The following is a 27385-nucleotide window of genomic DNA, read 5'->3' on the forward strand; positions in this document are numbered from 1 at the left end:
ATAAAACATTGCCACCTAGGCGCTCGATTGAAGTGATTGGGACACTTGTTTAATTTACGGCAGCATGAATATGCCGACGTCATCCTCACGCCAAGCATTGCAAAAATAATAGTCATCGATACAAAAATGCATAAGATATTCGTCTATTAAAAATGATGAATGAACTTTCAGTAATAAAAGGGGAGGATATCTTTGGATTTTAGTCGCTATCTCAAATAAATGTAGGTTTCAAGGTCACTCACGATTTCACAATGTTTGTAAACATCGCCATGTTGGTTTGGTGCTCGCGTTCAGGTTTCAGTTCACACATGGTGCGGGAAGACGGGGGCGTCTGGTAAATAGGTGTTGTATCAGTGAATTATGGTGTAGACTGCTGTTTGTCTTGGAGGAAGGTATTTCACAGTATCTGTTAGCATCTCGAGAATGGCCCAGGGATACGACGGCATGCAGCTTGACGATCCGGAGGTAAGCTCATGGCCAACTCAGGTCAATGAGGTTGGTTTTCGTGGGCATGATCCCATCATATATTGGGGGTGGCTGGCTCTTTATTCTTTTCTACATGACTTATCTTTTGGAGAATTGTGTAGGTGAAGGTAATGTAAGGCGTAGAAACTTAGTGTAAGTGTGTGACAAACGCATCCTGGTGAGTCAGTCAAGGAGCCGTGGATACCTACATTTACTGTGTGAGGCTTCCTCGGATGTTATGTATATACTGCTCGTGGTACATAAACAACACATTATTTAATACTTACTGTATGGTGATGGTCAGTATTCATGGGCTAATGCAGTGTTCACTACACAGAAATGGTTCTGCCAGAGGGTCGGTACAGAAAGTATATGCTACACTGGGAATATCTGGCACAGCAGGGACCTCATAGTAATGGACATGTACACCTTACATTCAGGTGCTTAGAGTTTGGTGCATGCCAAGGTAGTTTAAGGCAAAATACTCCCAAACTATCTGTTCACAAAATAATTGAAAACTAAGCATGATTTAAACAGGATGAAACATTTGGTCTGCACTGAGGTCAGTGCATGCAGGCTCAAGGCGGTGCACTGCTGTTCCATAGTCATCCAGCATAATCTATGGATTTTTTGCAGCTGGGCCTGAAAGCTGATACATACAGGGCCAGAGTGTAAACAAAAGCTTTTATGCTGAGCATGTTAGACTGTAGCAGAGATATAGATGCAATAATTTCTGTTAATTTCCATAGTAGATCAAGAAAACCAAAGTTTGGCCCACATTGCAACCAATTTCTGCACACAGACAGTATTTATACCAATAATAATGCTGCTATAGTAATTTGAGGGAGAAATAATTCAAAATCATTTTTGTGCTTGATGATTATTTGAACATTCAGCACTGTTTGCCTGGTCTGGGTTTGGCACACACAAGCATGAATTTTGGTGGACAGGTTTGTAAAGGTGCCTGGTAGGGTAGATCCATTTTTAAAGACAGAACATAGTGCTGTTCAGAGTTGATGAGAACCTATAATTTTTCTCTGTTGACATAGCTTCTCTTAGAATTGATCAGATTTGCAAAATTTATGCTGTACCTCTGGGAAACATCCTGAAGCCTCCTATCTGAAACTGGGTTAGGTTTGTCATCCTGTGGACAGGTTCCTAGTTACCTGGTTGCATGGTTAGCACAATTAATAATTACCTGATAAATGCATCTTGAGATACACACTGTATATGAGAAACCCACCTGAAGATGAGAGAACTATAGCTGACTAAGCCACCTGCCTTACAGGTCTGAAACTGGTAACATAAAACTAACTTAGCTATGATATCAATTGCTCTTGGCTGTTTGACATTTTGCCATAGTAATCAAATCCAAGCCTGTGTAAAGTTAAAGTTAATTTATACAAGGGTAGGTGGAGGTAGTTTAAATTGCAGATTAACTATCAGATCAGATGAACTGATCAGAGCCAGTCAGCATCATTGCCTTACATTGATTATCACAGCAGCATTGCTGTGAGATTGGTATTATATGCCCTTTTAAGGACATAACTTAAATGCATGGTGCCATTTCAAATTTGTGTTCCCAAACACATGATTCAGAGGGAAGTGGTAAATAGGAAAATAGGAACAAGCAAGGAAGTGATGATCTAATATGGCAATCATCAGCTCTGTTGGCATTGCTGTCATGCCATTAAAGAATAGGTGGGCATGTGCATGGTGTGCTCAAGATACTTTTCAGAGTGTTTGTTTATGATAGCTTGTTATGTGGTCACTGACCTCTACCACCCAGATGGACAAAACTGTGACATGTTTTCCCTTGTGGTTTAGCCAAGTAGTACAATGGGTTCATTAGTGGTGAGGCCAGGACATGGCAATTGGCCAATCACAGTAAAGGGATCAGCCAGTTAGTGCACACAAAGATGGGTACCCTAACCTGTTTACCTCGGGGATTTATGACCACCAATATTGATGTGAGATTGTGTGAGCAGGCATATAACCAGCCTTGTCACTTGATTCTGGAATGGCGTATCTGGGTTAATGCAAATTATGATGAAATGTTTTGTTCAGGATTTGCGACCAACTGTAAGGCGATTTTTGATTGCCTTGGCCATGGCTCATCTCATTGCTATGCCAGGCTGTGTGGCCCGACCACAGTACGAAGCTGGCGCCGGACTGTTGTTGCGGGCGGGCGGTGATTGGTACGCTAGGCTGCGTGGTCCGGCAACAGTGCGAGGCTGGCACCAGACTGTTGTCGCCGGCGGTCGGTGATTGGTACGCTAGGCTGCGTGGTCCGGCAAAAGTGCGAGGCTGGCACCAGACTGTTGTCGCCGGCGGTCGGTGATTGGTACGCTAGGCTGCGTGATCCAGCAACAGTGCGAGGCTGGCGTCGGACTGTTGTCGCTGGCGGTCGGTGATTGGTACGCTAGGCTGCGTGATCCGGCAACAGTGCGAAGCTGGCGTCGGACTGTTGTCGCCGGCGGTCGGTGATTGGTACGCTAGGCTGCGTGATCCGGCAACAGTGCGAGGCTGGCACCAGGCTGTTGTCGCCGGCGGTGGGTGATTGGTACGCTAGGCCGCGTGGTCCGGCAACAGTGCGAGGCTGGCACCAGACTGTTGTGGCCGGCGGTGGGTGATTGGTACGCTAGGCTGCGTGATCCGGCAACAGTGCGAGGCTGGCGTCGGACTGTTGTCGCCCGCGGTCGGTGATTGGTACGCTAGGCTGCGTGATCCGGCAACAGTGCGAGGCTGGCACCAGACTGTTGTCGCCGGCGGTCGGTGATTGGTGCGCTAGGCCGTGTGGTCCGGCAACAGTGCGAGGCTGGCGTCGGACTGTTGTCGCTGGCGGTCGGTGATTGGTACGCCAGGCTGCGTGGCCTCCTAGAAAAACGGCGTGGCAGACGGGTGCCTGCCACCAAACTGCGACCATTCGACTGGCCGTACAGGTCTAGGGCAGTGGATGGGCGGCTGTTATCGAACCGTGACTGCCCATCAGCTGGCCATACAGGTCTAGGGCAGTGGGTGGGCGGCTGCTATCGAACCGTGACTGCCCATCAGCTGGCCATACGGGTCTAGGGCAGTGGGTGGGCGGCTGCTATCGAACCGTGACTGCCCATCAGCTGGCCATACAGGTCTAGGGCACCGCAGACCGAGGCGTTAGCGAGCCGCGACCGTGCCGATGTGGACTGCCGGTGCGTGCTGGTGGTAGTCCCGGTGTAATAGTGGATGCCGTCATCATTGTGCATAATCGCGTACTACGGAAAACAGATTCAGGCACCCGTTCGTATCGCAAGAGTGTGCCATCGCAGCGCGGCAGCGAAGCCAGAGCCTGATCTACCTTTGCAACGTGGCGTGCGATGCTGATTCAACACAGGGTGTATGACTGTTGCCAGGACTTCCACCACGAGGACGGCACTGAAGATGTTGGCTCCACTCGTGAAGAGATGCGATCTAGTGTTCAGTCCCAAGCTGATCCCGCGCGTGGGGTGGCAAGGACGTGTTGAGTTAGGGCGGGTTTGACGCGTTTTAGATCGGTGCACTGCTCGTGAAAAAGCCGTTAGAATCTTTCAGCGTATTGTGCGTCATCCGTGCAAGATGATGGAATCACCAATTTTCCTCTCCTTTGGAACTTCCCGGGTTGCTGTGAAGCCGTCTATCGCACGTATTGCGGGAGAGCTCCACGCCCTCGTCCGTCGTGTCGCAAGTGTGAGCTCTGGTGGCGCTGGTGGCGCCGATGGGGCGAGAGGTGGCGCCACCGTCGCCGGTTGACGAGCTTCGGCTCCCGTCCACCAGCCGTGCGGCGGCGCAGCTAGGAGCCGAGAGACGCGTGCCGCGACATATTGCGCGAGCAGCACTTGGTGGCTTCGGGAGGCTTGTGTCCATGTTTTCCGATCAGCTGAACTCGCCACGTGCCAGTCGACGTTGGGTTCGTCGGGCTGCTGCCTCACGCAGTCGCACCACCTACCAGCGGCAGATTTCCAATTATGATAGTTCGGTATGCGCCGTGCGTTATGGTTTGGACGGCGTGAGCTTGCCGCCGGGTATGGACCCGGCTTAGGTGGCTGGACCTGGCGAGTGTGGACCTGGTGTAGGTGGCCGTGCCCAGCGGGTTTGGACCTGGTGTAGGTGGCCGGGCCTGCTGAGTGTGGACCCGGTGTAGGTGGCCGGGCCTGCTGAGTGTGGACCCGGCGTAGGTGGCCCGAAGCCCGGCTGGGCTTCAGTGGTCAGCGGTGACGCGGCGGCTGGCGAGAGACGCAAAGCCGGACCGGGGCGGGCGTGTATAAGCTGCGGGAATGACGCCGGCTCTAAATGGGCCTGTCTGCAGACTCAACTCCCATGCCAGACGCGTGCCAACTCCCATGCCAGACGCAGACGCACACTCCCATGCCACCAAGTCACATTAGCTGACAAACCCAGCGCCTGTCGCCGCCGCCGCCGACCATGGCGTTGGGCGGTGCTGTGAGCCGGTACTGCGCCGGTGCTGCCCTGGTTCTGGTGAGAACCTAGCAGCCGAGCTGGGCGCTGGGTCGGAGCTGGCGCTGGGTCGAAGCTGGCGCTGGGTCGGAGCTGGCGCTGGGTCGAAGCTGGTGCTGGGTCGGAGCTGGCGCTGGGTCGGAGCTGGTGCTGGGTCGGAGCTGGCTCTTGGTCGAAGCTGGTGCTAGGTCGGAGCCAGTGCTGGGTCGGGGCTGGCGCTGGGTCGGAGCTGGTGCGGGGTCGGAGCTGGCGCTGGGTCGGAGCTGGCGCTGGGTCGGAGCTGGCGCTGGGCCGGAGCTGGTGCTGGGTCGGGTCGCATTTTGCCTTGAGTGTGGCAATAATCTAACACACGCACGGATGGCCGGCTGAATGCCCTTCTCCCGGGAGGGGTGGGGGGTCAATTTGATCACCCTGAAACCCCAGAAACTAAGAGAGCTAGAGACACCGAATTCACAGGGTGTGTTAGTCTGTACGTTGACTAGCTGGTGTCAGAAATTTGAGGTTATTAGGTTATTACCTTCGTGTCAAATACGGCAGACATGATCAACCTCCTGGTTGGTGTTTAAAGTGCCCCCAAAACCTAGATGCCTGTTCTAAGCAAGAGGTGACTGATATTCATTTAAGGTCGTTGACGTTTTTTAGGCTTTCGAAGGTCATGGCGACGGAAATCGGATAGGCAGTATGTTCTTAAAAACAAAATGTTGACCGGGTCATTTTAGGTTAGTGACCTTTTCTGACCTTTGAGAAGGCGACGGAAGATGTATAATGCGGCTCCTGTCTTCAGTAAGTTCGAAATGAGCACCAGAAACTACTCTATAGAGTAAGCTTTAGAATAAAAAAGCAAGTTGGTTTCACTTCGGTCTAACCTTTATCTTGGCCCTAGGTCAATGGAATTTGCTCGTCTAATTGTGGTGTTGCTTATAAAGCTGTCTCAGAGATGTATGGCGTCGTCTAACTCTCCGTTGTTGCATCAGATTGAACGATTTCCTAGACATTGTCTTCACTGAATCCGTTACCTGACTTTAACCTACCGTAGACCAGCGACTTTTCAAGGTACAGCTATATTTTTGATACCAAACGACCTGCTATTCAATTTTCGACGGCTATACAACATTTTGCGCGGCTACGTCGCGCCGTTCGGAAACCATTCCGAAAAAAAACCTTCAGGGTTGGGGGTCAAATTAATCCCCCACCCGAGTGCGTGTAAATGATGCCAAAAGATGGGCCGGCCAGAGCGGAGGTCATTCATCATTGTCCTGCGCACACTGCACAAACTCTGTGCTCTTGCACTTCTGGGCGATGTGGCGCACGTTTGGAATGAGTTAGTTCACATGTTTTTGTCGTCCGGTTGCTATCTGAGGCCATGTACCACGAGGGGGGGGGGGGGGGGGGGTACAAGACGTGCGGGCCTATGAAATATTTAGTCTCATTGTTCTTGTGAAATGAGGTCCAGATAACGAAAGCATACAATTCAAGAGCCAAGTAGCTTGCGCCCATGTTCAGACCCAGCTTGATGGGTGCAGCCGGAAGGGCCTGTGATTTTTTTGAATATTGAAGATTTTAGTCATTCCAGCTGCTTCAGTCGTGAAATTGGTAAGGGAACGACGACTATGAATAGTTCATCTGGTTCTCCATCTTTGCAGGCTTCGAAGTTTAGAAGTCATTCATCTGCAAATAAGAATGGCGTTTGCAATTAGGGCGCACGTAATACGGTACAGCGCTGAGAGGTGCGCAACTCCCTACGCATGCCACATATATCTGCGTGATGAATGTATGAGAATGCGCGGGGACGCTGCGGGATTTACATTCAGTCGGCCGGCCGGTCAGTCCCGCTGCCGTGCTGTCAGAGGAGGGCACGGTCATTCTCGGTTCAGCAGCGTGGAGCGTTCGTGCTGCGCTGCTCGTGATCGGCAGCTTGGTCGGACCGGTGCTGTCCGGCGGGTGAGCAGCGCGATGCTGCCCCTCATCTGGGCGGCTTCCGGCGCGCCGGGCACGTCACCCTGCGCGGAGCGCAGCCGGCCGACGCTCCGCCAGAGCCCCTGGACAGCCTTGAAACGAGAGGCCCCGAGCGCGGCGTGGCGACGGCGTGCCGGCTGTGCATGATGCGGTCGGTTGGCCCGGCCCCCGTTGCGGCGGTACGGACACTGGCATCGGCTCCTGTCCCGGCCGGAGCCCTGCTGCGGTGACACAGACACCGGCAGCGGCTCCTGTCCCGGCTGGGCCCCTGCTGCGGTGGCACGGACACCGGCAGCGGCTCCTGTCCCGGCTGGGCCCCTGCTGCGGCGGTACGGACACCGGCAGCGGCTCCTGTCCCGGCCGGGCCCCTGCTGCGGCGGTATGGACACCGGCAGCGGCTTCTGTCCCCGGTGAAAGGCCCCGGTGCCGTCAGCAGGCAGAGGCCAGGTCTCCGGTCCAGTGGCGACAATAGTCGGCGACGCCGGCGTTGTGTGCTGGTGGGGAACGGAACACCGTCCCCAGCCGGGGCATGGAAGCGGGATGGCCAAACGCACTTATCCAAGTGAGATCAAGTCTGTTGGCAGTTGGATGCACAGCGAGGGTGCTATTGTCCAGAGGCCTCCCTTGCCAGCCCCGGTTGTGGGTGTGGCGTCGGGCGGGTCCTGGCCCTGTTCCCTGTCACGCTGGTTGGGTGGAGAATGGCCACTGGCAGCTCGGGCTCACCACACGAGAGAATCTAACATTGGTGTTCAAGGTACGGGAATGGGCGCTACATACTTAGCACGATGCACTTCATTCCTGCATGGTTTCAACTGGAGGATGCACGCGATGTAGATACGGCTACGAGGGTTGGCAAGTTTCCATGTCCAACGCGTGAGCCCGCTTGTTGAGTTTGGTATAAGCATCAGTATTACAAGCAGATCTTGAAAAATCGAAGAATGAGTGAAATGAAATTTTGCAGGGAAGACGAACGTCGCTTATGCTTATTTTTCTCCTGTATTGTTGGATGCTGGGGCTGACTAAAAATCACCTTAGCTTGGATGGTGTCAACATTAGAACTACGTTCTCTGGCCAGTGTTTTATGATTAACGAGCACCAGACCTTAAAGCCAAACCTGGCCTGGCAACGAAAATGTAGAAAGAAACGTCAGCGAGGCTGCATTTTGGTGAGGAATGTATCCCCGATAATGGTGTCTTACCAGCCACTCTTTAGCTACCAGTTAAAAGACATTGTGCCTGCTGGAGAAGTCGCTCATACTTTATTTGGAATTTGGCAAAAGCTGTAATACAAGAAACTGCTCCGCCCCAATAAAGGCCAAGCTACAGTGTTGTCGATTAGGCCAGCACCGCCATCTTTGAGAGCGCCGGCGAATGCCCCCTCCCTCATCGGGCCCATCTCAAGGCCACTTTATCGAATTACTACATGATGAAAAGAAAACGTTTGAAAAGGGTACCATATCAACCATGTGATGCGTGACTTTATCCGTGATTAATTCTAAAGGGGTCTAACGGAATGAAGTTAGCGGACCCGGTTATATGTGTCTCGAGCTTACCAATGAAGTGTGCCTGATATTGCTAGGGAGGAAAATCGAATGCCAAGCAGGTGCGAACAGGGGTTTCTCCTCATATCTGCAATTTTCAACATTTCTCTTAGTCAGCACGAAAGCTGCATTCAATTTGTTCTTTTTTGTGAGAAAGCCATGGCCCGTTTAATCAGACTGTACCGTTGTGCCCAGATGGGGCAAGTGTGTTCAGTTGTGCGCTTAGGTCGGTGGTGTGCTGATGAGGCAAGTGTGTTCAGTTGTGCGCTTATGTTGGTGGTGTGCTGATGAGGCAAGTGTGTTCAGTTGTGCGCTTAGGTCGGTGGTGTGCTGATGAGGCAAGTGTGTTCAGTTGTGCGCTTATGTTGGTGGTGTGCTGATGAGGCAAGTGTGTTCAGTTGTGCGCTTATGTTGGTGGTGCGCTGATGGGGCAAGTGTGTACCGTTGTGCGCTTGTGTTGGTGGTGCGCTGATGGGGCAAGTGTGTACCGTTGTGCGCTTATGTTGGTGGTGCACTGATGAGGCAAGTGTGTAACGTTGTGCGCTCATGTTGGCGGTGCACTGATGAGGTAAGGGTATACCGTTGTGCGCTTATATTGCTGGTGCAGCGATGAGGCGAGTGTGTACCGTTGTGCGCTTATGCTGGCGGTGCACTGATGAGGCAATTGTGTTTTTTTGCGGCTGCTTGGAATAATCCACCTAACTGCGCATATTGCAGGCCATTTTATGGCATCGCTAGGTGTTGGGTTCAGCTTTAGAGTCTCGCTAAGTTATCGCTGAGGGGAACAATAACGACCATCATTGAATGCCTTTTTCATGCCGTAAACAAACAACCGCATTTTAAGTTGGATGATGTGAGAGCGAACCGTGTAATCGCGCGGTTTTAAGGCAGCCCGGCCTATCGCGCGACACCAAGATTATCGGTCAGTCAAGTGGCATCGACGCGTCGACTGTGGCCCGGTGCGCCCTCTCGCCGCTCGAGACTGGGCCTCCTTGTTGTTGGGCGCCGCTGTTTGAGTGTTGATCAGGCGGTGATGACGCGCCGGGCACCAGACACGAGACGTGCGGTGAGGTAGCGCTGGCGGGCTGGCACGAGCCGGTGTCGCCCGCTACGGCCGCCGCCCTGCCCTGCGGCACGGATCACAGTCGCCTGCACTGACTCGTACGGCGGCCGCCGCCCGGCCCGGACCGCCTGGGAATGCGTGCGGCACGTCAACGGAGAGCGCCAGCCGGCTGCCCTCCCCCGCCGGCGACCTTGGCGGCCAGGTGCGTCGCGGCCGGGCGGCGACTGGCGCGTGCTGAGCTCGGCCGCCGCCCGGGTAACGACGCAGTGGGCCTACTGCGCCGCGCCCAGCCGCGGCGCTCTCTCCGGCCGGACAATTCGACGCAGTAGTGGATTATCGCGCGAGACGGTGGTCCGTTTTATTCGCACAGAAACAAGCCATTGATCAGACAGGCGTCGCCAGGCGACTGTCAGCCTTGTGGCAGCGGCGTCGTCAGTGGCGCTAGCCCGGTACCCGGCGGACCGGGCACGTCTGCACGGCGCCCGCCGCGCCCTGCGGCCGCGCCCTGGCCCGAGAACTGCGGTGCAGCGGCCGGCGCGGCTGCCGCGGCCCGGCCAGCGCCGAGCTGCGACCGTATCCGGGCCGCCGCCCGGCGTCGCTACGGTCGAGATTGGCGTGCGCCGGCCGGCCGCCGCTGTAGTGCGTAGTAGGCGGCCGCTGCGACGGTGGCGGGCGTGCTGATGGCGGCGGCGGCCGGCCGGCGAGCGGCGCAGTCGAGCCGGGCCGGGCGTGAAGGGTAGGTGGGTGTTGACTGCAGCTGGGCCGGCGCTCCTGGCGGCTGACGACACGTTTGCCGGGGTGAACGGAACACGGCTCTGACCAGGTACGCCCGCCGCCGGCCGCGGCCGCAGTGGCCTTCCGGCGCAGGCCAGCGGCCGACCTGTCGCCCACACGGTACCCAGGCGGCACGGCCCACCTCGGGTCTAGGGCTGACCACCTAGCTGTTGCCCTGCTCCAGTGGTGGGATCACAGGACCTTCAAATAGGCAACTTGCCCAACCATCTTTAATGCAAGTGGCCCTGACGGTGGTTGCCGCCACGTAAGGGGGGCCAACCAGAAATTATGCACGGTGCGAATGGAAGGGAAGGGGAATGGGGGTAGATGGAGCGGAACTTGAACGTAACAAGGGAGAGGGAGATGGGACGGCGTAATGCCTCATGTTACGCTTGGTTGTGTGTGATGCTACGCCTAGTCTCGAATCGAAACGTAGCAGGGTGAGTGGGGGTCGGAGTAGTTAAACAGCGTAATGTTGCAGCTGGTTATAGCTGCATATCATACCAAAATTTGACAAGAATATATGTTTTAAGATCATAAAACTGCATACCGTTAGCTTCCAGTCATTATAAGTGACAGACCAGTTGTTTTTCCCCTCTCACTTCTTAAGAGCTAAACAGGCGTTACCTTTTGGGACGTTATGCTTGAGGCAGAGTAATTAATGGAGGTGAATTTCGCTCTGCGTTCCCAGTGTGTAACCAGCGAAGGGGCATGAAGGGTGACCAAAAAATGTGTCATATATTATGTGGACAGCTCTGTTATTGCTGCCCGGTAGCTGCCTGGTTGACGGATACATCGTGATGTTACCCACCTGTGTGGGCGGGACAGTACTTCGTAGCAGCGGTCGTGGTCCTAAGGGACATGCCGTCTGTTAATGTAGCTTAAAAGGCAAACCAAATTTATGGATTTGTTGCTGGAGCGTCGTTTAAACACTTAGCCCCCTGGGCTGGAGCGGATTATTCTGGTCCCGCGATGCGCCAGCCGACGTGGCAGCGGGTGTTTAATTGCGCAGCGCGCCATCAGAACATGGCGCCCCCGCGGCTGACGTTTGCTTTAGTTGTTCGAGAAGCGCGTGGCTGGGGGCGCGGCTCGGCTCGGCAGTGTCGGCTGCTGCCCGTGGACACCACGGAAGTGGGCTCGGCTCGGCAGTGTCGGCCGCTGCCCGTGGACACCACGGAAGTGGGCTCGGCTCGGCAGTGTCGGCCGCTGCCCGTGGACACCACTGAAGTGGGCTCGGCTCGGCAGTGTCGGCCGCTGCCCGTGGACACCACGGAAGTGGGCTCGGCTGGGCAGTGTCGGCCGCTGCCCGTGGACACCACGGAAGTGGGCTCGGCTCGGCAGTGTCGGCCGCTGCCCGTGGACACCACGGAAGTGGGCTCGGCTCGGCAGTGTCAGCCGCTGCCCGTGGACACCACGGAAGTGGGCTCGGCTCGGCAGTGTCGGCCGCTGCCTGTGGACACCACGTAAGTGGGTCAACTCGCAAGCCCATCATACAGCTTTTCGACGTTATGTTTCAAAGCAGAGCAAAAACGATGTGTCCAAAGGCGGCATTACCACCCTCGAGCACGAAACGAGAAATGTGGTCCAGAAAGCAGTTTGTCATCCAGAGAGGTGCGACAACATGAACATTGTAGCACAACAGTTGCTCGCTAGTTTCCTGGACTTCGGTCCTGTGTAATGGTCTCAAGCGCTGGCGTAATGCGTGCAACACTATGGTGTGCCGTTCCCCCACGGGCTGGGTGGTGTAGCCAAAGGGTTGTAGAAGTGCTGCAGCGTAAAAGATAAAAAGGATGCGTAAAAGATAAACCTAAGACCAGATGATACCCCAGAATGATAACCCACATCAGGCAGAGGATGCCGCAGTAGTTCGGCACCGCTGGGCGGGCGGAGAACTGCCTGGACCACTCAGCCCGTCGGGAGCAACGGTCGACTAACTGTTTTTGCCTGTGTCAGTAATGTGCGAATTCCACGAACGCCACAAACTTCCACGCCTGTAAACATGCTATTATGCGTGCGTCGTTCCGGAATGGAGCACGTCGAGAGAAGTTGGTGTGCCAAACCCGCCGAACCGAGCGATTTTGAGTGACAAGGCGATCAATCGGGCGGATTTCGAGGAAAGTTAGTATGGTGGGTGCCACGGCTGCCAGGCCGTGCCATCCATCCATGTAGACTGACTGCGGTCAAAGATGGTTTCCTTAAATGTGTTGCGACGTTATGTAAGTATACGTTTTTCTGCACTAGGTCATTCTGCTATGAGCACAAGGTTATTCTTATTTTGGCCTGCATGCATTGTAATGTATGAGTTGATGTGTGCATTCCGTGATGCGTTGATTCTCTATTATTTTAAAAGAGCAAGCTATCTTCATTTTTCTTTCCCTTTGCCAGCCGTACACACGTTGAGTAACATGCCCCCAACAAAACTTAGCGTGGTGGAATATTATGATAAACAAAGGCACCGACTAAGGAGCAGTTGTAGACTTACAGCAGTGATGCTTGTTGCCGTGCGTGTGCGCTGCTCTGTAGGAGGTATCAGTTCTTGCGACGTCTGGCTGTGCTCAGAATTATGCTAGTTGAGTCACCGTGCGCCTGCCTTCGAACCTCATCTTCTGGTTGTCGGCCAGTTTTCCTAATGTCTTTGTGCTGCAGGATATCAAGGACATGACTGCTGGAATTGAGCCATTTGAAGTAAATACTATGCGGCCCTGCGGACACAGACACAGTCCAAGGGACGGCAAGGGACTGGGGTCTCCAACGGCCGAGGTCACTTGAAATGTTGCGGACCGGGCTTCGGCCTAGCGCCTTCAGGTCTCAAACACACCAGCCTTAGCCATCGCCCTGCGAGAATTGTTTGCACCCTCGCTCCTTGGGAGAGGCCTCAAAGGCTCTTCGAAAATCTAAAAAACTGAGCAAGCTGGAGCTATACGGAAAACGGCGTTGGAAAGCTTTCATCAAGCTAGATAAGATAGGTGTGTTCTTAATTTGGCTTATGTGGCGAACAGACCGTACCAGGACAAAGGGGACAACATAACGCTGGGACATGCGGCATGTCTTGTTAGTCAAAGAGGTGAAAGCGATTGTTGAATTGGGCCGTTCGGCTATGTTAAGAACTAGGCGAGTTACACCAGTGTGTAAAACCAGGCCAGAAAGGCATTCTCAAGCCGTAAGCCATGCGCCTTTGAGGTATAAGTTGTATGACCGCCAAGCTGCGAAATCTCGTCGCAAAGGTCAAAGTGTGACCTAGATTGAATATGGCTGACCCAGTAAAAGCAACCAGAACGGTACTAATGCACTTAAGAACGCTACAAATTAGAAAAGGAGTTGAGAAGTCCCTTTGCGGTGCATTCGTTGTGAGAATTTAGCGTTATTTGTCTGTTTGAGAAAAACATGGGCTAAATAATATGGTGTAAGGCTAACATAATATATATATATATATATATATATATATATATATATATATATATATATATATATACACATATATAAAATAATAGTATGCTGCCTGGGTCAACGAGGCAGGGGGAGGAGGACGCGAACACAACGCCCCCTAGCCTCAGATAGACGATACAGACCCACGTCTTTGTTTCTGCGCACCAAAGTGTTATGTGACGCGATGGACGATGTGCAGGGAGCTAGGATCGCTTTTGAACTAGGGTGGGAGTGAAAAATTACATCGCAAAAAGACCTGCGGGAGTGAAAAAAATCAATTCACAAAAGATAGAACTTATGAGCTCGTGACTGATACTTCGGCAAACAAAGACATCTATTTCAAGTTGGCATGTACGTAACATCACGAACCTGACAAAACTATGTAATTTTTTAACATTTTAGGCCTTTAAAGTGAAACAGAATACATTGACACACGCTCGGGTGGGGGGCAAATTGCCCCCCCCCCCCGAGGTCTTTTCCCGAATGGTTTCTGAACGACGCGGCGTAGCCGCGCCAAATTTTGCATAGCTCTAGAAAATTGCATAGCGGATCGTTTGACCTCCAAATTTGAGATGTACCTTGTAAGGTCGCTGACCTATGGCAGGTCAAAGTCAGCCCATGGTTTCAGCGAAGGCAATTTCTAAGGAATCGTTCAATCTGGTACAACAACGGAATGTTTGACGAAGACCTACATCTCTGAGATGCTTTCTTAGGCACCACAAATATTGAATGAGCAAATTACGTTGACCGAAGGTCAGGCATGGTGATCAGATCAAGGACAAAGCCAACCTGATTTGTTACTCTAGGGCTTGCTGTATGGGATAGTTTTTTTTTGTCATTTCGAATTTATTGACAGCAGGAACTGCATTATACGTCTTCAACTGACTTCTCGTCAGAACAGACCATTCACCTAAGATGACCCTTGTTGAACGTTTTGTTTTAGGAACATACTGCCTAGCGTAATCTTTGTCGCTTATTCAAATGCAAACCTCAGAGCAGTCTTGTATAATTGTGGTCACCATGACCTTCAAAGGGTCAAACAAGGTCAGTGACCTCAAATGGGCTTGTGAACTTTTGCCTAGAGACAGTTGCCTGGGTTCTGGGGGCGCCTTGGGGACCGACCTGAATTTGATTTTGTTTGACCTTATTCGACCTGAAGGTCATGACCAAGGAAGCTGAAACCGTGATTTAAGTGAGTTCACGTATAGGTCAAGACGCCCTGTAGATTTGGTGTCTCTAGCTTTCTTAGTTCCTGAGATCTCAGAGGGGTTCAAATTGACCCCTCCCCCCCGCCCGAGCGAAGGGCATCTAGCCGGCCAACCGGACGCGTGTTAAAGCATGGTAATTTCATGACAGTATTTTGAGCCTGGCAAATTATTAACACCAATAAATTGATGCTGCACTTTTCAATTCCCTTCCACAGCACTTTAAAAACAAAATAAAGCAAAGGAATTCAGTAACAAAATAGCAACAGAAAATTCAACGAGCAGAAAACACTAAAACAAAACCTGGGACTCCTACACATCAGCCCATCACCAAGTCGAGCACAATGGACATACTTCTGGCTTCTGGTAAGATGGGGTCAGGGAAAACAAATATTTTGTCACTGTTTCTTGCAAACTACCAATGCTTATTTCCATAAAAGTAGCCTATGCCTAACCTAAAGAGGCCTTACATCATCTCATTTTGTATAACGTGTTTGTATCACAGCAGCAGTAAAGAGTTACTGATCCTTGCACAATTCTCATTGCCACTTGCCATGCACTTGACCAGCTTAACCTAACTAAGAGTAGCCCATATGATGAACATCATCTTAACTCACCTATCTGTCGACAGCAGCACTTGTGATAAAAACATGATATTTAAAGCTAGTTTTTGGCTGGTTTCAACTTGCATTTGTATTCAGTTTATTTGTGTATGCTTTTTGACATCAGACAAAATTGACAACACACAAATAAAAACGCGTAAAATCACGCTGAACAACTTATTTTGATTGTCATGGTTAGCCTATGTCAAGGGCAATAATGGGTTTGCTCCATAAAACAATCTCTCTTCTCCAAAAATAACACAACTTTTAGATGGCCATGCCAGTATTGCTGCTTGCCTTTTCAGCTGCAGGAAATGCATCCATCTGGGCTTGTTTATTCATATTTAATGACAAAGTTTGAGACTTTGGCTTCACATTTTAAATGGGGTGGTCTGACTATTTGTTACATACCAGCATTAACCTCACATTGTAATTGCTATGCAGCTTAGAGTATCCCTGTGTTAAAAATATAGTGCATACATATCTGTATCTATCTATCTATCTATCTATCTATCTATCTATCTATCTATCTATCTATATATATATATATATATATATATATATATATATATATATATATATATATTTATATATTATAGTCATTTGGCTGTCAGCAAACCATGGCAACTATAGAAAACATCTGGTTAAAGCAGCCATGAGGGGCCACTTTAAGAAATTTGGGGCATATAACCAAGAATATGGAGCAAATAAGCCCATTGCATGCCTTGTGGCATCGTAATTTGTCTTATGGCAAAAATCGATGCATTAAAACAGAAAATGGCGAACTCTGGTTACCAATCATGTGTTGGAAGCAGGTAAGGTAAGCAATTACTTGGTCCACAGGAGACTTATTGGCTTCTTCCTGCTCCCTAAAAGCAAAAATTCCGTACCTTTTGCATGGTGTGCTGGCAGACAGAGTCATCCGACTCACTCCCCAAATATAAATATCAATCATGCCCACCAACGTTGAGATTAAAATGCGGAAGAAGTAAGGGGTGTGCATGATTAACATCTCAAGAGGGTAGAACTTCGCCATAAAACACTTCTGTATTAGCTGCGTCAGGTCTGTCCCAAGGCTCTTCATGGCAGCATTAGAATAGCCTTGCCAGGTAGCCTGGTGTCAGACACTTGAAAGGCTTGGATTTGTCATTATTGATCGCCGCCATAAGCCAAGAAAACGGTTAACCGAAGGTTTAAGAGGGCAAAAATGGCGGTAAAAATAAGTTCCGTGCTTCAAATCTTCAAGTCTCCTTCATTCCCTGCGAATTGTGCACGCCTGGGTGCATATCAAGCACGTTTGGGCAGCTGGCGAATTAATCCAATTTATGTATGAAACACCTACAAGTTTGCAGTTGGAGCATCTTGCAGAGAAATTGGTCAAAATTTTAAGCAGCAGATGGTACCTCTCAAGACAATCAAAAAGTGTGGAAGAATAAAGTGGTATCACAGTGGTATGATACCAAGCAAAACAAAAGTAGCTAAATAAATATAACGACTGGTACTTTTCTCGCAAAATTTTGTAATCAGCTGATTTGACTTAAATCATTAATATAAGTGCTCAAATGGGGGTAGTCATGTTGTAAGTTTTATTTAGAAGACATTTCTTGAACTTTTCACTCATGCATTTCGGGAGTGATGGAATTTAGTGGCCAAGTTTCCTCGGGGAAAAATAAATACGTGGAGTAAGTAAATTCTCTACCGGGCCTTGCTGGTGTTTGCATCAGGTTCTGCTTTCGTGGTGTGGTGGTGAGACCAAAAAAATAGGGGATGCGTGAAATCCTTGCATTTGGCGTACAGCTGCAGATTGTGATGCATTTTGTAAACAAACTTAACTTAGTGCGTGCAAGCGGCTGGGGTCGCTGGGGTTCGTGGGCTTGGAGGTACCTGGCGCCCTTGCTCTGTGCATATATAGACATGATCCAGATGTAGGTGAGGCAGGACATAGCCATAGGTGTCCAGGTTCTGTGGAACCTCGTTAATGCTGGGTGGTTTCAAGTGAACTCGGTTTTGGATGACATCTGAAAACCTCCGAAAGGAAATAGGGGTTTGGCATGTGCGATTAGACAATGTCAGGCAGGAGTGAAAAATTCACATAAAATATGTGGAAAAGGAGTGAAAAATTCCTGCTTAGGGTGGTGCTTTACACCCAAAGTCGGCAATCCTAGGACACTGCCCATGTGTAATTGTTCAAGTTTTAAACAGCAAGTGTCATTTCAAAGAAGCACAGGCCGTCGCTTCCTTCTTATCGCAATAGCTAGCCGAGTGTGAGGCGATGCTTAGGGTCAAACCGCTGCGTTTGCCGCCAGGCCATCTGAGGCTCACCGACGGCTCATGATCAGGAGGGTTGGGTGGGGCTGCTAATCACTGAGGCGATGCGTAGGGTCAAACCGCTGCGTCTGCCGCCAGGTCATCTGAGGTTCACCGGCGGCTCGTGATCAGGGAGAGTGGGTGGGGCTGCTAATCACTGAGGCGATGCGTAGGGCCAAACCGCTGCGTCTGCCGCCAGGTCATCTGAGGCTCACCGACGGCTCGTGATCAGGAAGGCTGGGTGGGGTTGCTTATCAGTTTCTTCGTTCCACGAATAACACCTCTCTTGGGCAGCACGCCAAGACTAGAATAAAACGCTTGCCTAGCGGTTTTGGTTTGTAAGATAATGGGTTTGGACGGTGTTGCGATCGTATGGCAAAGGTAATGGGTTCGGACGGTGTTGCGATCATATGGCAAAGGTAATGGGTTCGGACGGTGTTGCGATCATATGGCAAAGGTAATGGGTTCGGACGGTGTTGCGATCGTATGGCAAAGGTAATGGGTTCGGACGGTGTTGCGATCATATGGCAAAGGTAATGGGTTCGGACGGTGTTGCGATCGTATGGCAATGCCCGTCGTTTGCACATTCAGCATGATGCAGACAGAATATAATTGCCGAACGGTAGTGAACGGCGAACGTCTGGTCTCTACCCGTGTTATTATACACAGTACAGGTCCGGGGACGCTACCCTCTGTGCTGGATTCCGATACCAACCGGACTCGGATCCATGAATATGTCATCTGTGGAGCGGACTCCAGCCCGCGCCACCGGTACGAAAAACTCTTGACTCGATTTCAGGCTCGGACTTGACTCTAGGCCGGGGACTCAGATTTGGGCTTTGATAAAATCCGGAAACCTGGAACTCGGAATAAACCTCGGTTCTCATTCAATCTTGAACTGTGGATGAAGGGGTCGTGATAATGGTAAAACACGCGCTGTGAAAAGGATACCTTGGGCTTGTGTCGGGTTGGGTTGGGTTGGGTTGGGTTGGGTTGGGTTGGGTTGGGCTGGGCTGGGTTGGGTCGGGTTGGGCCGGATCAGGTTGGGTCGGGTTTGGTTGGGCGGGTCATGCTGGGTTGGGTGGGTCATGTTAGGTTTGGTGGATCAGGTTGATTTCTGTTCAGGTCAGGTGGGTTTTGTAAAGAAGTAATTGAGCTCGGTTGTGCCAGATTGGCTTATACTTTGGCTTCGTAGAAGCCGTCATTGCGTGACTGAAATTGGATGCCAATGCGGTTTCTGGCTGACCAAGACCTGAAACAGGGTGAGCGATGGTTAGAATGGGCTTCGGTTTGGACGAGTTAGGCATAAGGTGCCCTGCTGCAAGTTTTGTGTTAGTAACGATATTTTCTCTTGGCGAACTGATATCCTACTCGTTCGTTTTGTGTGTTTCCATAACGAACCAAGGACTCGGACCTGAGGCTGTGTGTATCAGATGCCGACTGTTACTCGGATTCGCCCCAGCACTGTCTCAAACTGAACATCCTATTGTCAAGCTCAAAGCGACTTGGAATAACCCTATATATATATATATATATATATATATATATATATCAGTTTGGGTTGATAGGTTGATATATATATATATATATATATATATATATGTATATGTGTATATATATATATATGTGTATATATATATATATATATATATACATATGCATATTGTATACGAGTATTGTCACGGTGCTGGTGTGCAATGGCAATAGTCCAACGTGACTTGAGGCGGGTTATTCCAAGTCGCTTTGAGCTTGACAATAGGATGTTCAGTTTGAGACAGTGCTGCGGCGAATCCAAGTAAGAGTCGGCATCTGATACACACAGCCCAGGTCCGAGTCCTTGGTTCGTTATGGAAACACACAAAACGAACGAGTAGGATGTCAGCTCGCCAAGAGTAGATACCGTTACTAACACAAAACTATATATATATATATATATATATATATATATATATATATATAATCCTTTTTTTATAACAAAGGTTGAGGTAAAGCGAAAATGAGTGGGGAATCAGCGAATTTGGGTATCCATTTTATGTGAGAAAGCCGCGCGATATTGTGGTTGGAAAAACGATTCCGTATGGCAAATTCCGTAACGATTCCTTGGCAAACTGGATCGTGTACCTGTAGTAGTCGATCATTGGGTGGGCCCGGGACTTAAAATTATGTTATTAGTTTCAGGACAAGTGTACGTAGGCTGCACCCATTATCTTAGCAACCCATGATGTTGCGGCAATAAAGCAAAGAACGTTGGATAGTGCATGTCGGACTACAGCACAATGGCTCCTATGTAAACCAAAAAAGCCCAAATGCTTCATAGGCCAGCTTTTGTTCCTTGATAGGTGTTAGTTTTTCACATTTGACCTTAAATGACCATGGATTATTTGATCTCGTAGCTCTGATTCATAGATTGGTCTCATTTGCGCGATAATTCGTCGACAAACGTGGGTTATATGTCGCGTCACTGCGAAATATGACCGTTACAACCTTGAGAGGGCCATCGCAAGCCACTGGTGTCCTTCGAGGACTCACATGGGTTAGCCCGATAGCTTCACATAAGCAAGGAAAACCTTGAGCCCCTGGTTTTCTCAGCATGGTGGGTGTTTGTATGCATACAACAGTCTGCCTTCAGTGTAGCAGGAGTTACTGGTTAACATGCTCTCGGATTAAGGTCAGTTCGACCCCCCCCCCGAAGGTTTTTCTGAATAATTTCTGAAAGGTGTAGTGTAGCCGGGGCAATTTCTGCCCAGGTGTAGACAATTTAATTATGGATCTTTTTTAATAAAAATTGTATGTACCCTGTAAGATTGCTGACCCATGACAGGTCAAAGTTAGGCATTGGCTGTCAGCGAATGTCATTACTAGGGAGTCGTTCAATCGGATGCGACAACGGAGCGTTAACCGAAGTTGTACACCTCTGAGATATTTTCTTTAGACAGACTAGAATTTAGGATTATGACAAATTCCAGTGCCCTTAGGTCAGGTATAAAGGTCAGACTGGGATAAAAACCAACCTGTTTTTCACTGGATAAATTGCGTAATGGAGAAGTTTCTAATGCCTATTTCGATTTTGTTAAAAGCAGGGATTGCAACATATGTTCCATGCATGTATCTAAGGTCAAGTAGGTCACTGACCTAAAATGACCCGGATTAACCTCATTTTTAAGAACCATAGAGCCTAGCGCAGTCCCTGACGCTCATTCAAGTTAAAGAATCAAAGAATCTCGTAGGTTTCTAGTCACTATGACGTTTTAAAGGTCAAACAAGGTCACTAACCTTACGCGAACACCAGTTGTATTTTGCTTAGGACGGGTGTCTAGGTTCAAGGCTGTTGTGTGAGAAGGTGTGGGGGCACTTGGGGCACCAATGTAGAGTTTGACCATGTTTGACCTTATTCGACATTAAGTCCATAAACTAGGAATCTTAAATTTTGACGCAAGCGAGCTCACATACAGGTTGATCCACGCTGTAAATTTGGTATCTCCGGCTCCCGTAAGGGTTTGAGATGTTAGTGGCGGGGTCAAATTGATCCCCACCCGAACGTGTGGTATCCCACCGGCCACCCGGGCGCGCGTGAAACGATGCTTTGAGGAAAGCAGTGGTTATGCCGCAAAAATCGACGTTTCGAACTGTACTGGTAAACGCGAGGGAACGAGATTAAACATAAATGTCGTTTAAGACAAATACACGGAAAAATGGAGTCAATCAAAAGTCAGTCAAAAATAGAGTAGAATAGAGTAAAATAGCCCCAATCTGGGCGGGCATTGCCAATAGAAATATTTCAAAATAAGCAGTCATTCTAGGTCCCACACCTTAACACCCGATACACGGTACTGCGCCACGGGCAGTACCCAATACAGGTGGCTAAGCAGGAGGGTGGCGATGACCCATACTGGATGTAAGTATATGGTCAGACAATCACTTGCCACAGACGTCAGGGAAATAAGGGAAGATGTGAGGAATAGCCTAGCTGCAAACGTGGTACACCTGACTAAAAGTTTTAACTTGCTACCTTATTGGGTCACTGACCTATATGCTCCTCAGAGCTGATGGAAACGTGGAAAACCAACGCTTCGCTGTGTGGCTATAGGTCTGTGTACGGGATCTTCGTGTCCATTGAACCTGGAGATGTTGAGTGACTATGCGAAGTGCGATAAAAGGCTCAGAGGTTACGCCTTTAAGAAGTAACAACCGTGCCTGATCTAAATTTGACTGTCGTCTCACGCAAGGAAGTGACCCAGTGCGATAATGGTCAGCTTCCTGTGTTTCTGCCATGCTTGGAGCGCTCTCTGGAAGTCCCTGGAAGTCCCACGTTTTCCCCAAAACATGCGATCACCATCTACAGTCGCGCTGAGTCTCCTCTTCGGCGACAAAACGGCCACCGTGCGGCTGGAAGTATATCTTCCAGAGTGGGGGGTCAAGGGGGGGGGGGGGGGTCTGGGCAGGGGAGCGACGATGGTGTTGGCGCGGCCATTCGGGCCTTTTCAACGCCCCGTGGGCGGTCGCGGTGTCACGCCGCCCCTTCAGAGCTCGCGCCACCCGAGGTTCTCCCAGACAGAGCCAGGTCAGGGACGTAACCAAGGGTATGCCTGTCGTTTTGTGATTTTTCCGGGGTTGTGCTGTGCGAATTTGTCCCACGTGGTCGGACTGTCAATGTTTGGCTTTACTAAACCCTTTTGAGGTGTCTGGCGGAGAACATTCGTCTTGAATTACCTGACATGTGGCGTGATGACAATGATGGGGCCCAGCCTGACAGCGCGCCTGCTCACAGCGCGTTGAAATATTATGCAATAAGGTACTGCCAATCGTTTAAACCTCGAGGGATTATATCCTGAATATGGTAGATCCATTGCATACGGTACAGTACCGTATTTTACCGGACACAGTAAAATGGGTTATAACTGACCATAACGGTTAAACCATTACAATGGTTCAGTTGAGTGGTCTGCGTAGCTCTGTCCTAGTACGCATTGCAATAAGCTAACAAGCTGAGTCCCAGTAGCTCAGCTGATAGAGTTAAGTCCCGGCAGTTCATCTGGTAGGGTCAGCTCCCAGTAGCTCGACTGATTAAGCTGAGTCCTAGTAGCTCAGCTGGTAGTACTGAGTTCCAGGAGCTCAGCTGGTAGAGCAAGTTCTCATTAGCTCAGCTGGTAGTCCCAGTCCCAGCGGCTCAGCTGAAAGAGCTGATTCTCATTAGCTCAGCTGGTGGTACTGGATCCCACTAGCTCAGCTGGTAGTACTGAGTCCCAGGAGCTCAGCTGGTAGAGCTGATTCTCATTAGCTCAGCTGATGGTACTGAGTCCCATTAGCTCAGCTGGTAGTACTGAGTCCCAGGAGCTCAGCTGGTAGAGCTGATTCTCATTAGCTCAGCTGGTGGTACTGAGTCCCATTAGCTCAGCTGGTAGTACTGTGTCCCAGTTGCTCAGCTGGTAGAGCTGATTTTCATGAGCTCAGCTGGTGGTACTCTCCCCCGGTAGCTCAGCTGGTAGTACTGAGTCCCGGTAGCTCAGCTGGTGGCTCTGAGTCCCAGTAGCTCATCTGCGAGAGGCGCCGGACCTCAGATGGCATGATCATATCATTTGTATCGAATGCAAAAAGGTCAGACTCTCAAAAAGGTGGAGGTCAGTGGCCCAACTGGGACTGCTAGACTGATGGCGTAGCGTCAGGTTCGTCGCGATGAATCGACGTTTTTTTTCTTCAAAAACCATTGAGCTGCTGACGGTGGGCCGTGCCTGGTCTGTCCGTCGTCGTGGGTGTGTGGCTCTCTGGAGCGTGCGGTGTCGGAGCCGCCGTCTGTCTGTCGTCGTGGTTGTGTGGCCCTCTGGAGCGTGCGGTGTCGGAGCCGCCGTCTGTCGTCGTGAGTGTGTGGCCCTCTGGAGCGTGCGGTGTCGGAGCCGCCGTGTGCCCGCCGTCGCGGGTGTGCGACCCTCTGGAGCGTGTGGTGTCTGAGCTGCCGTCGACCACCGTCGGCGCCTGCGTGTCTTGCGCGGGGCGGCCCGTCCCGTCTGCCGCCGCTGACACGGAGCGCCCTCTGACCAGCCGCTTTTGTTGCAGGCTGGAAGCGAGGCGGCGGCGAAAAAGTCCTCCACCCGGCGACCCAAGGAGATGAGGGTCAAGCTAGGTCAGTTTTTGCGGAATCAGTGCGTGGTGGATAGTGAGAGGTGACGCGTTATCCTGTGGCATGGCGGAATTGTCCTGAATTGATGGGGAAGTAAATCACAGTAAATGGGGCGCTAGTTCGCGTGCTCGGGTGTGCGAGAACTTGCCGCTGAGTCTCTTTCCAAATTATTTTTCAAGTAAAAATGTACGTATGATGCGAGCCTGAGTTGTGCAGTATATGCACACTTCATTGTCGCGTTGAAATGCTCTTGAATCTTTCCACGGCTCAATCACTTGAAGTCGTTTGCAGTCTTGCGAACTGGTTTGGAATTTTGTTACGATTTTACATCGCAGTCTTTGCACGGCACCGTGCTGCATCATTCCAGTTCCTTTGGCATTTCTTTATTTATTGTCCGCACATTGATCGTGTTTGTCTTGTTTGTTAGCACCAAGTTGGGAAGGGCTGAGTCCCGTGTGTTGTCAGGGGTTAGAGCGTCACAGAAGCAGGGCTGAATCCCGTGCGTTATCAGGGGTTAGAGCGTCGTCCCTTTCCCCGTCAGGGCCTGTGTCCTGTCCCTCGTCAGGGGAGGGGGGGGGGGGCAGAGACTGTGTCTCGTCCCTCGTCAAGGGGCAGAGGCTGTGTCCCGTCCCTCGGCAGGAGCCGTGTCCCGTATCTCTCCAGGGGGCGGAGGCTGTGTCCCGTCCCTCGTCGGGGGCAGGAGCTTGTCCCATCCCTCGTCAGGGTGCAGCGGCTGTGTCCCGTCCCTCGTCGGGGTGGGCTGAGCATCGTATCTTATCACAGCAATGGGTGGCATTTCGTCCCTTTTCGGTGGATGAAATTGTGTTTAACGCCTCATCAGGGCGCAGGACCTTGTCCCGTCGGGGGCGGGGCTGTGTCCGGTACCGCTAGCGAGGTACGGAACCACACTGTACCGTACCGTACTGAGGGGCGGGAGGCAGCTATAAGCGTGTTAGAACCACAGCTGTGCCCCCTGCTGCATCAGGGGCGGAGATGTTGGTGGAGCCGTGTCCGGCGCCTCGTTCAGGGCAGCAGAGCTGTCTGGTTTCCTCCGATACGGGTCAGTGGCCGGCACCGGGCGGCACGTGCGCGCAACCGCGCTCTAGACCAACGTCGATGTGATGGCCGTTACAGAGCGGAGCCGCCAGAGCGCGCGCGAGTGCCGCGCCAGGAAGAAGCTGCGCTACCAATACCTGGAGGAGGTGGTGCGCACCCGCGAGCAGGCCAACCTGCTGCTGCGCAAGGAGCTCGAGCAGGTGAGCGGTGGTGGGTAGCGTGGTGACGGGTGTGGGGTTGCCGAACGCGCAGCAGGCAAGGCAGTGGCGGTCCTAAGAGCGTGTGGTCTCTGGGGGGGGGGGGGGGGGGGGGGGGGCGGGGGGATGGGACGTAAGGTATTAGCAGGCCACGGGGAACTGCGGTAGCCTGGCCAGTGGCCCGTCACGCCTTTGTTGGGCTCGTCTTTTGGTTTCCACTGGTCAGCTGAAGGCGAGCTGAAGGGTTGTAAGTGGATTTGAATGGTACTGCGGGCGCCTGTTTGAAGATAATTTGACTGGCTTCGGGTCGGTCCAAGTTCCTTGCACTCGTTTCGAGGCCGTAGCAAAGCTCTTGTCGGGGCACCCGAAAGGTAGAGGTTTCATTCATGGCGCATGGCTAAAGTCGTCATTTAGCTAGTGTCAAACGTGACGCGAGCTACCTGTGGAGCAGACGCCGAGAGGAGGCTCTCATTTCTGTTGCGTGGTCATGTGGTCACACACGTCCGGTTTTACTTTGCGTTCCCCTGGGATTTGTCCCGATGAGTGTAAGTAACATCTGTACATATGTATTTTGCAGTACTTGAAGTGGAATCAAGAACTTGATGAGGGCCGACTACCAGAAGGTCTAAAGAAGTTGGTAGAGGAGGATCAGTTGCAGCAACAGCATCAGCAGCATCAACAACAGCAGCAGCAATCGTCCTTTACACAACAGCAGCAGCAGCAACAACAGCAGCAACAGCAGCAGCAGCAGCAGCAGCAGCAGCAGCCTCAGCAGTAGTGGTTCAGTGATGCTGCTCAGGGAGTTTGGAGCTGGAGACAATGGACTGGCACTGCACCCTGCTGCGCTGCAGCCCGGCGCACAAGAGCCGCCGTCGCTCTGGCCGGGACAGAGGGCTGGCAGCACCAGACAACACACGTGATCGCCACGTACGAGTTGGGGTAGGGGGTGTGGGTCGGAGGCGGAGGCGTCGTTCCGTTGGTGATGTATTGCTTAGTCTCCGCTGCGTGGCGCCACTGTGCTGGCTGTCCGCCATTTTAAATGGGGATTTGCTGGCGGATATGACTGGGTAACGTAGCGCTTGTCTCGGAACTAGTGTTAGCTGTCGAAGGAGTTTTGTTAACGTTGTGGAATGTCAAGGACAAAGGGCCCATGCTGCCGTGGCAGTTGTCTTTGATGGCGAGTGGTCGGTGGAATGTAATATCTCATGTCGCACACGAAATGAGACAGTTGCTTTTATCGCAGTCATTTGGTTGATTTGCCTGAATGCTTGGGTATATTGTGTGCCGCATTGTCACTCTCCGTTATGTGTCCTGTAGACTACGGCTTGAGTTTGGCGACATTTGCACGGCAGAAGTTTGTAAGAATACAACCATACGTAATGCCGCGATCAGGGTGTGCTCGAGTGCCAACGGCCAGGACGGCGACAGATCTGATTTTCTGACATATTTTCTAGGGGGCCGCGGGCACATAAAGGGCCGTCCAATGAGGCCAACCGGCCAGGCGACCAGCGGCTCTCAGCGCACCGCGGTGCGGGCTGATAGGCTCGCCCGCGGACGCTCCGGCTGGGCTGTGCTGTGGAGCGGCTGACGATGGGTGTACAGATTCGTAGCTTGCCCGACGGCGTACATCATCATGGAATGGTGTATTGTCATCGCAAGAATTGGCACAGCATTATCCGCAATAAATCTATACGCGTTACACACAAAACAGCCGACACTGTCCTGGGGCCGACCCGAGGAGGTGCGGACCAACGAGCGACTGCCGCGCTCCCGGCGACAGGACCCGACGGGGCGGCCGCCGCCGGGCTGTACTGAGCGCCGGCCGGAGGACACTGAGCTGCGGCGGCTGCCGGCAGGCCGCGCTGGCCGACACAGTCGGCTGGAAGAACCTTTGGCTTATGCTGCTGCATACACGTAATATCGGTGGGTGCGACACCTCATGTCGCGTAACTGGGGAAGCTTTGCAGGTGATGTGTCTCGATCCGGGGCGGCTAGGTGAAGGGAGGCGTCATCTGAAGCCGTAGGCGCGCGCGGGGCGAGATGGGGCACGTTCACTGAACGCCGCCCAGCTGTTGACGTAACTTTTCTCACTATGCCACATGCTGATTGAGAGCAGTTGCAGCACGTCCAAATCCCGCCAAGGTATTTGCGGAACAGTGTCCCTAGCAGGGATCGCGCTCCTGTTATTTGTAGCAACAGTATTCCTGGA

The 27385-nt window shown here is 51.5% G+C and overlaps 1 protein-coding gene across 1 annotated transcript; it reads left to right on the forward strand.

Moving 5' to 3' along the window:
- The first annotated feature begins 264 nt into the window (after positions 1-264).
- On the forward strand, positions 265-26564 carry LOC119100902 (ataxin-8). Its single transcript, XM_037224098.1, has 4 exons — positions 265-465; positions 23860-23926; positions 25058-25179; positions 25754-26564. The coding sequence occupies exons 1-4, from the start codon at positions 424-426 to the stop codon at positions 25952-25954; spliced, it is 432 nt and encodes a 143-aa protein (XP_037079993.1). The 5' UTR covers positions 265-423; the 3' UTR covers positions 25955-26564.
- The last annotated feature ends 821 nt before the right edge of the window (positions 26565-27385 follow it).

The sequence above is a fragment of the Pollicipes pollicipes genome, unplaced genomic scaffold, assembly GCF_011947565.3.
Source record: "Pollicipes pollicipes isolate AB1234 unplaced genomic scaffold, Ppol_2.1 Scaffold_4881;HRSCAF=5763_pilon_pilon_pilon, whole genome shotgun sequence".
Classification (NCBI taxonomy): Eukaryota; Metazoa; Arthropoda; class Thecostraca; order Pollicipedomorpha; family Pollicipedidae; genus Pollicipes; species Pollicipes pollicipes.